Here is a 9,242-nt window from a genome sequence, read left to right on the forward strand (position 1 = left end):
ACGCCACTTTCACTCTAACGTCCACAAGCCACAAAAAACTGGCAAGCCCACAATTTTAAAATGAACTTGTTTTCGATTTCCAATATATGCAATGTATTCATCTAAATATTTTGCAGGAATATAATTTTTTTAATCTTTATTCCACATGTACGCTTCAGAATTGGTTGCTAAAACTGAATAAAGCGAATATCCAGTAATTGGATATCTAATATCCATTATACATTGTCTTTAGCATTCTCCTCTGAGAATAAGTTTTTTTTTCGCATGATTTCAATTGATATTTTTTACAATAACATAATTGTTTATCTCTAATTTAATGAAATAAGTTCGAACGTATCCATTACAGAATCCCTGAAATCTTTATAAGCCGAATATTATTCAGACTAAGAAGTAGCAAGCGTTATTCATAAAGATAACAAATAGCGTTAAAAAATATTGAAATATCTTGCCACATGAAAAACGATCTGTAAATGGTGTAACACATTTAGCAAGTTAACATTGGTATGTTGTTGTACATCGGTTCATGTCACTAATTTGCTTGGTGCGAGTGCTGGAGCTGGCAGTATTTTCAAGTCCCTTTGAGCTGTTCCTACTGTAAGGCGAATTTTCGGAGAGCTGTGCATAATTACTTTATCAATTTTCCAGGATCCTTGCTCTCATAAGCTTTCTCTTTGAGCAACAACAATGTAAACTTAATTTGAAACATGAACCGTCCATTTTAGAACACCCTTAGTCCTAAGTGGATTCCTAAAAATTTTTTTTTATTTTTCTATTACATTATGTATTTAATATATAATTTATATACTTCCAAGACCTAATAAATATTGGGAGTTCCAAATCAAAACATTCTTCGATCGCTACTAACTAAAAATGGTAATTGAATGCTTTGTGTATTTTTAATCCGTTTTTTTAAGCAAAAGATTATTGAGTAATTTTTATAATTTCAACACGTGATAACTTAATATTTCTAAGTAACTTATTTCCTATTTAAAGCAATTGTTGAAATTTAGAGATTTCTTACCTTTTTTAAAATGTCTATAAAAAGGAGATCCAAGCTCTATTTTTCGTGCATAAATTTGTTGTGCATCCCCACAGGAAAAGAACATGTACGCTAGTGGAATCCGGCTGGCTTCATTCAACAAAAAAAAACCTAAAAAACACCTCTTTTGTTATCGCTTGAAGTTCGCTAAACTAATCGCGTTTTCCAACACCATAACCCTTTGTGTCTGCATGATTGTCATCCGCCGGCCACCCCTACTAACGACGAAACCAATCTGATAGTGGCAGCTGGTCATCAACATGGTGGACATAAACTTGGAGTGCGTGCACCAGATCGAACCGAAGACCCGTTCTGCTGGTCAGCAGCAGCAGGAGCGAGGGTTAAAGGAAGCCTACCTGGAAGCGGTCCGCATTCTGTTAGTGCTGCTGGAGAACATCTTGGCGCAGCCGGAGAACTCCATGTTCCGCACCATACGGCAGGAAAACAAAGCTATTAAAGAAAAGCTGCTGTCCTTGCCCGGCTGTGAGAGGTTACTGGAAGCCATAGGCTTCGTACGCGCCCCCAGTTCCAACGCCTACACCTTGCCCACAGAGGTGTCACTGCAGCAGGTGAAGAAGTACAGAGATGCGCTGAGCGAGAGACGCACTGCCTGGCTTAACGGCACAGTGTCAAAAAGTAAGCTTTGGGGGCAAGACTGACATCCTAATCATCATGTCTCGGATTTTAATAGGTCCTCCTCAACAAAGCACCACCAGCACCACGCCCTTGTTCATCAAGCCTTCTGTGGAATATCGCCATAGAATCGCCTTCCCCCGTGTATTGGTAAGCCAGCCATCGAACAAGATAGACCTCTGCTGTATTCTGATGTGGAAGCTTGTTTTCAGCGCACCAATAATAACTTTCTGCAGTCGCTAGAGCTTTATTCCGATGCAGTCATGCAGTACGAGGATAACCTGCTGCTGGCTACTGGCCGCACTCTGATTCCTGTGGAAGAGCTCACCGAAATGGCAAGCGAGAAACTGATAGACATCCAAGATCAAATTGCGTCGGGTGAGCGCCAGGAGAAGGAGCCATGTGTTCGCGACTTGCTGCTTGTGGAGCTGGTAAACTGGTTCAACACGCAGTTCTTCCAGTGGGTAAACAATATACCTTGCCGCGTGTGTGGGAGTGAAGAGAGCAGGCTGCGCCGCACTGAACGGGAAGGTGATATAAGGGTGGAAGTCACCGTTTGCTGCGGCCAGGAGAGCAAGTTCTACCGCTATAACGACATTTCCCAGCTCCTAGTTTCCCGTAAGGGCCGTTGCGGAGAATATGCCAATTGCTTCACATTCCTCTGTCGCGCCCTCGACTACGACGCCCGTATTGTCCACTCGCATTTTGATCACGTCTGGACCGAGGTGTACTCCGAGGCCCAGATGCGTTGGCTCCATGTTGACCCCTCCGAGAACGTTATAGATTCTCCGCTGATGTATCAGCATGGCTGGAAACGTCACATCGACTACATTCTTGCATACTCTAGGGACGACATCCAAGATGTGACTTGGCGCTATACTAATGACCACCAGAAGATTCTACACCTACGAAAGCTGTGCGGGGAAAAAGAAATGGTGCAAACGCTGGACGCGATTCGAGCAAAGCGGCGGCAAAATTGCACCGCCGATCGAAAGTTATTCCTCAGCCAGCGCAATATGTACGAGGTCATCGGCTTGACGCTAGAGCGGTAAGCATTTACAGGAAACTGTTCGAAATTAAATTTAATCCCGTTTCCTGTTTAGTAAGCCGACAGAAAACGAGCTGAAGGGTCGGAGTTCGGGAAGTCTTTCTTGGCGGCAGTCACGTGGAGAGCATACTTTTACCAATGTAAGTGATCTGGCCTGAGACGCGCTGCCGGCCGTTTGTCACCTTTCATGTATTTACAGATATTCGTTTTCAATCTAAGTGCAACCGAACTACAAAAAAGGCAACTTAATGTGCGTTACAGCTGTGCCACCGATACATACGAACGATATGCCAAAGGCGAGTCATGAATTTATTTACAGCACTATGAATGCTTTTAACTTTTATATCCATAGAAGGAGAACACATCACTATTTTGGATAGCTATAAGACATGGCAAAAAGCGCAATTTTCCTCAAAGAACATATTTCGGAAAGTGGAACGCGATTGGAAAATGGCATATTTGGCTAGACTGGAGGATACCGATTGCGGAGAAATTGCCTGGACGTTTGATTTCAGCAAGACCAATTTAAAGGTTAAGTCTTACAACTTAGTTTTCGAGACAAAAACTTTTGGCGACGGAAAAATCAGCGTGACTGTCGATGCCACCGACGGAAGCGCTTCGGTTGAAAATGCCACTGGATTCAAAATAGTGGCCAAACTTACGGGTGGCAAGGGCGATGTAGCATGGCAACACACACAACTGTTCAGGCAGAGTCTTAATTCAAGAGACTATCCCTTCGATCTGCAAGTGCAACTACATTGAAGTCCTCAAAAAATATTTTGGAGAAATTAAAATGTAATTGTAAATAATATAAACGATTCCCAGTCTGGATGAAAATATAATAATCAAAAATGTATATTAAAAATTAAATAAAGGCACATAGTGTCGCTATATGTAATTATACTTGAAGTTTTAAGGACTAACTTTTATGAAATTTCTATATATATAGAACAAGCGCATGGAAACAGTTAATACAAAATATAAGGTTCTTAGATTTGGGTTGCAGTTAATTAAAATATGAATGACAAATTTAGAAACGACATTTAAACTTTATTTTCTTCTATATGTCAATATTTATTTCATCCGGAATCAAAGCAATAAATAATTTTATTGGTCACAATTGCTGGGACGATTTTTCAAGATTTACATATATAGATGAAAAAAGGCAAGACAATTAAAAAGACTAGATCGACTCGGCTAGTGATCCTGATAAAGAATTCATATACTTTGTATATTTTGCTTACAACTAACGGGTATACAAATAGATATCATATGTAGGTATTCAGCGATTTTCAGAGAACCGCGCAGTGATTTTGCCATTTTACATCACCAAAAAGTCATTCGATTATTGCCTGCCCTTTATGAATATCGGTATATTAAAATTTTTCGAAACATGTTTTTCGCTAATCATCTACAACAAAATGCGCATATATATATGAATCTTAAAATTTGGTTGAAACATCAAAACATTTTTGTGTAGAATATACATATATACAAAACTAATGTTACATATATTCTTTTAGCTGTATGGCATTTATCATTGGTACCATTACACTAAATTAGAGTTAGCAAACGGTCATACCTAATTTATTGGTAAGAATGGGTCATTATATTGGTATTGAGAAAAAATAACTGTTTTTATTTTATAATAACATTAAAACGTTAATTTTTAGTACAATAAAAGTTAAAAAATTTCAAGGGCACACGGTTTAACATTTTACATGCGATGACCGTTCTTAAAAAATCGACCAAAATAAAAAAAAGTTTTTCATATTTTCAGGTTCTGGTTACCGAAAATAGTTTTCCTTTAACAATTCCGACCCCAGACTAATTTTTTTTTAATATTTAGCCTCACACTTTTACCGCCTCTTTAGTTTGTGAGCTACCTCTCGATTGTTATATTAAGCTAAGATCGGACAACCATCGCAAATTTTCATTTCTTCGTATATATCACCTTCTTCTGGTACGCTTCGTCACTACGTGGACCAGACGCTATGTGCTATATACTATGTACATACATCTATCCATGTGCTATTTACATATATATTAATTTTGATATTTAATGGCGTGTCTTAGATTTAAGATCTATGGTCAAATATAATCTCCAAAAACGTACTTAGAGGTAAGAGTGCTAGTGACAGATGGAATTTGGCGGTCTCTAAAATAAAGTTTAATAATTATTTATGGGGTCATATATAAACACGTGGAGTTTCTTACTTGGATTGCATTTTAACCACTTGACGCACATTCATCATTATGGTGTCGATGTCTGAAGTCTTCCCCGATCGATTAAGAGCTTCACACAGTGTCTGAATAAAAGGAGTTCCGTCCTCCGTGCGAAAAGATACAAATCCCTCGTACGTGCTATAGCACTTGAGGATTTCATTTGGAGACCCATTGGGCTGCGCGGCATCGGTCATAAAGCCCCCTAGTTGGCAGTCGCCCTTGCAGGCCTGAACGAAAATCAGCTTGGGCTTGTCCTTAAGCGTCCTATTGCGCAAAATGGGAAAAACAACGTCGTCGTCCAGGGAGTAGTCGTCATCCTTTGCTGCGATCTGGTCGTGGCGCGTTCCATGACTGAGGATCACGAGGACCAGAGCGCTTTTGTCCTCAAAGTCCTTGGTTTGCACTGCAAAATTTAAAAATTAATTGATTAAGCCGAGAAACTACACTTCTCCTCTTACACATTCGCACTGTTTTTTTAATGGTGACCAGGGTTGCATCTGTAATAACTTCCACTTTGCACTTCAGCTGCTCAAAGGTGGCGCGCAAGACCTTCACATCCTGGGCACTTCCCTTTCGGAATTCGTTCTTGTTATCGAACCGCTCGTGGTTGAAGATATACACCCGGGCGGGCTTGAGTTTGTTCTTGGTCAGGCTTGATTTCGAGATACCCAGGCTCGTTGAAATCGTGCCCTGGGCATCTTGGGATTGCGCGACGGCAGTGACCTTCGGCTTGGTGCCTCCTGACGATCCCAGACTAATGAAGGGCTTGGGAGTTGCGGTAGAACTGAGCGGCTTGTCAACTTGCTTGGGAGCGGACTTGAAAATGCTTGAAATGGAGGATACAGATGATGATGGTTTGGGCGGACTCGTAATGGAGCTGGCACTGGAACTGGACGTGGAGCTAGTGGTTTTTGGTGTCTTGATGTTGGGAGATGTGCAAGTTATGGCCATGCTTGGCTTCTGACGATAAGGTGAGACGTAGCTGGATGTTGAGCTGTTTGCAGTGGACGCAAATGACGCCCAGGTCGCCTTAGGTCGACTTCCCTTGAGGTCCACTCTATGAGTCTCCAGGTGCTGGGTGACCGTGCGCCCATTCTTTTGGGTCACTGTCGTCTGCTCGGTCTTGACTAAGGTGCTTGACCGTTTGCCAGCATTGCTTGCCGTGGCTTTGAAGGGTTGTGTGGAGCGAAAGGAGACGCCGTTCAAACTGGGCGGTCGGGAGCGCGAGGAGGTGGTCGTCGTAGTGGTGGTGGTGGAGCCAATGGGTCCCTCACCGCCCATCTTTATCTTTGCGAAGAGAGCCTCTAACTCCGCCTGACTAGGCGTGCGTCGCGTTGTCGTCTCCGTGATCAGCGCCCGCTGCGTGTGCGTCACCGTCTGGCGGGTGGTGAGAAAGGTAACCGTCTGCTTGTTGTTGTCCGTTATGGTCGAGTTTTGCACGGCTGTGTTGGTCGTCTCCGTGGCTGCACTCGTAGTCTGGACTCGTGTGCGCGGGTCCTGCGCCACCAGTTCCTGGCTGGGCTGACTGCGATCCGTCTCGCTTTTCTTGCTCCACCAACCCATAATGACTCCGGTTTGCGTGTGTTGAGCTTTCTGTCTTAAACTGGCTTTCACGCACTGCGCTGTAGTTGCTTTGTGAAGCTCGACGGTTCTCGCTGAACTGAAAGACTCGGAGAGAATTCAGAATAAAAACGCTCCCAAGATAAGGAGGCTTACTCATCGCAAGCCTCCGCCGCACCACTGGAGTGAAACTGTGGCGCTCCGTGGTGGCCGTTATCTGCACTCCGACGTGGGTGATAACCATATCTCCCAATCATATCCAAAAACCTTTAATGCCTTTATGATCTTTCCTGTTGTCAACAAAGCGAACGAGTTTAGCTCACCAACACGTGTATATGGTTCGCTCTTACTCTCTCTTTTATTCTGAACAATTTCTTCTGGTGACCGATCCATTCATACATGCAACATACATATATATATATGTATATATAAACAAATGAATGATAATTTTAAATATTATTTATTTTGTATTTATGTTTTCGTCAAGGGTTATGTATTTATTTGTTACCCATACGTAATTGGGAAGCCATCTCAAGTATTCACACCGCTGATTTTAACAATTAGCAATTCCAAGAATCATATCGAACACAGGCAATGACCCAATCAGCTGTTTAAAACAAAGCAAAAAAGTTTTTTTTACATATGTACATATGTTAAGATATCTGGAACTATCAAAACAAGGAGGTTGAGATTAAGCACATAGATACTATACAAATACATATTCGTACAGCAAGTTTGTTGTCCCGTTGCCACGCCTACTTTAACGCCCACAATCCACCCAAAACTGACTCGACCAAACCTGTCACGTCATCACTTTTGGGAAATGATTTGTTTACTTTTTACCTTATCAATTTTAAACGTACATATACATATATATGAAGGTATATTTATTGTTTTTAAATTTATCAGATGAGTAACGGGCATCTGACAGCGCTCACATATGGCATTTTCTCTTTTTTTTTAATGTACATATGTATATGTCTGAATGTATATGTATGAATTCCATTAAACATATGGACTAATACTAAAAATCATTATTATACCCGTTACTCGTAGAGTAAAAGGGTAGACTAGATTCTTTGAAAAGTATGTAATATGTAAAAGGAAGCGTTTCCGACCAATGTCCGTCTTTCCGGCCGTATGAACGTCAAGATCCCAGAACCTATGAAAGCTGGAAGGTTGGATACAGATTCTAGAGACCCATGTTGCCACGCCCAATCTAACGCCCACAAACCCCATAAAACTGCCACGATCACACTTTTGCAAAATGTTTTGATATTTTTGTATATATATATATTATATTATATTTGTATATATTTGTATTATTTTTTCTAAATTTCTTTCGATTTGCCAAAAAATTTTTGGCACCCCCACTCTTACCCCTATAAACCGCCCAAAACTGCTTATTTTAAACAGTTTTTAAATTTTTTCTTATTTTATTCACCAATATTTATCGATATCCCAGAAAAATTAAAAAATTTCGTTCGCATTCAGAGTGTGAATTTCACAAAAGCTGAGTACATGTTACTGATAGCCGGGGAAGTCGACTATAACATTCTCTCTTGTTTAATAATTAATTTACATACATATGGATATGGGAAGTTGTGGTATGATATTGAGGTAAACTCATATGAAAACTAACAAATAATTTTCGTTTAAAAACTTCTGATATCAAACGAAAACACCGGCTTAACGAGGTATCAAGTACATTTATCTGGAAAAATGATTTTTAATTTAACTAAGAGGGCATTTAAGAAAGGAAAATTCAAAAAGTAGTAGTTGTAAATGATCTCAAAGAATTCCTAGTTTCGTTGTTTTTGATCATAACGCCATCTATCTATATCAAGCTAGCTTTCTTATTTGTTAGCTTAAATTAAATAATTTGCTGAAAATTGAGTGAATGCGTTGTTCTTATTAATTTTTTTGTTACTCATTTTTTAAGTTCAACTGTGTTAATCAGAGAACCCCACAGCTAAATATTAGTTTTAATTTGAATCCCGAATTGTAGATAATAAATTTTGGTGGTTTCAAAGCGGTTCGGGTTCTCCAGGGTATAAGTGTAGAAAATATACGAAACAAAATATCTGAAGGTAAAAAAAAACGGCTACGGTGGCGGCATACGAATTTCGACAAAATACCCGCTGCACATCTTGTAAGTGAAACTTAAAATCTTATGCCAACCAAAAGGTATGGCCCGTAACTAACTTCCTTTACCATTCTCTACAGCCAGAAAAACCAATCAATGCCATTGCACGCCCAAAGAGCGAAGTCGTTATCGAAATCTGGCATACCAGAAAATCCCTATCATTAATCACTCTCAAAAAAAGGACCTTATTGCTATGTTTATTTCTCATCATATTTCTTAGTTTAATTTGTTATTATTTGCATATTAAAAAACATATGTAAATAAATAAACGTATGATAGAGCTGGCCACAGATTAATCGAAACTGGTATACCTTTTTAATTTTTTTGGGCTTAGTGGCGGTTGCCAAAATGTATTTTTAAAATACCCGCTTTTTCCAAATCAATAATTTGACCAACTGTTCTTTGAAAAAAGACAGAGGCAACATAGCTCCTTCGAGCGCTTTTGCAAAGGGCTGGGGCACGCATCCTATCCTTAAACTTAAATTATTTTGTAATGAATTATATTTCTATTTTGACCTGTTTCAATCTTTTAAACAAAACTGGTATGCCATTTAATTGTGTGAGTAAGTAGGAACACTTGAGTGTTCATA

General features: G+C 39.9%; 2 protein-coding genes across 4 annotated transcripts, besides 4 other annotated features; one reads left to right on the forward strand and one right to left on the reverse strand.

The window, feature by feature from the left end:
• The first annotated feature begins 10 nt into the window (after positions 1-10).
• Positions 11-63: a mobile genetic element.
• A 1,142-nt stretch (positions 64-1,205) lies between these two features.
• Pngl (PNGase-like) lies at positions 1,206-4,162 on the forward strand. 2 transcript variants are annotated; one of them, NM_165454.3, is made up of 6 exons: positions 1,206-1,675; positions 1,731-1,822; positions 1,885-2,720; positions 2,776-2,860; positions 2,920-3,016; positions 3,073-4,162. In NM_165454.3, exons 1-6 carry the CDS (start codon positions 1,300-1,302, stop codon positions 3,480-3,482), a joined length of 1,896 nt encoding a protein of 631 aa, NP_724444.3. In that variant the 5' UTR covers positions 1,206-1,299; the 3' UTR covers positions 3,483-4,162. The 2 variants fall into 2 exon arrangements, with proteins under 2 accessions (NP_724444.3, NP_610192.1); NM_136348.3 differs by having other exon boundaries at positions 3,073-3,622.
• On the reverse strand, positions 3,778-6,611 carry Strica (Ser/Thr-rich caspase). 2 transcript variants are annotated; one of them, NM_001273789.1, is made up of 3 exons: positions 5,405-6,611; positions 4,938-5,349; positions 3,778-4,878 (listed from the first exon to the last, which is right to left on the reverse strand). In NM_001273789.1, exons 1-3 carry the CDS (start codon positions 6,507-6,509, stop codon positions 4,812-4,814), a joined length of 1,584 nt encoding a protein of 527 aa, NP_001260718.1. In that variant the 5' UTR covers positions 6,510-6,611; the 3' UTR covers positions 3,778-4,811. The 2 variants fall into 2 exon arrangements, with proteins under 2 accessions (NP_001260718.1, NP_610193.1); NM_136349.3 differs by having other exon boundaries at positions 4,335-4,878.
• Positions 3,906-3,955: a mobile genetic element.
• An 802-nt stretch (positions 6,612-7,413) lies between the features above and the next one.
• Positions 7,414-7,464: a mobile genetic element.
• Positions 7,465-7,543: 79 nt separating this feature from the next.
• Positions 7,544-7,626: a mobile genetic element.
• The last annotated feature ends 1,616 nt before the right edge of the window (positions 7,627-9,242 follow it).

Source organism: Drosophila melanogaster, chromosome 2R (assembly GCF_000001215.4).
Source record: "Drosophila melanogaster chromosome 2R".
Taxonomy (NCBI): Eukaryota; Metazoa; Arthropoda; class Insecta; order Diptera; family Drosophilidae; genus Drosophila; species Drosophila melanogaster.

Excerpts from the sequence above, each read along its gene's own strand:
- Pngl (NM_165454.3), top strand. The coding sequence starts at position 1,300 with ATGGTGGACATAAACTTGGAGTGCGTGCACCAGATCGAACCGAAGACC. Across the intron at positions 2,721-2,775 it reads ATCGGCTTGACGCTAGAGCG|TAAGCCGACAGAAAACGAGC; the intron begins GTAAGCATTTAC and ends TTTCCTGTTTAG. Across the intron at positions 2,861-2,919 it reads GAGAGCATACTTTTACCAAT|ATATTCGTTTTCAATCTAAG; the intron begins GTAAGTGATCTG and ends ATGTATTTACAG.
- Strica (NM_001273789.1), bottom strand. The coding sequence starts at position 6,509 with ATGGGTTGGTGGAGCAAGAAAAGCGAGACGGATCGCAGTCAGCCCAGC. Across the intron at positions 5,350-5,404 it reads TAAAAAAACAGTGCGAATGT|TGCAAACCAAGGACTTTGAG; the intron begins GTAAGAGGAGAA and ends TAAATTTTGCAG. Across the intron at positions 4,879-4,937 it reads GTGGTTAAAATGCAATCCAA|AGACCGCCAAATTCCATCTG; the intron begins GTAAGAAACTCC and ends ACTTTATTTTAG.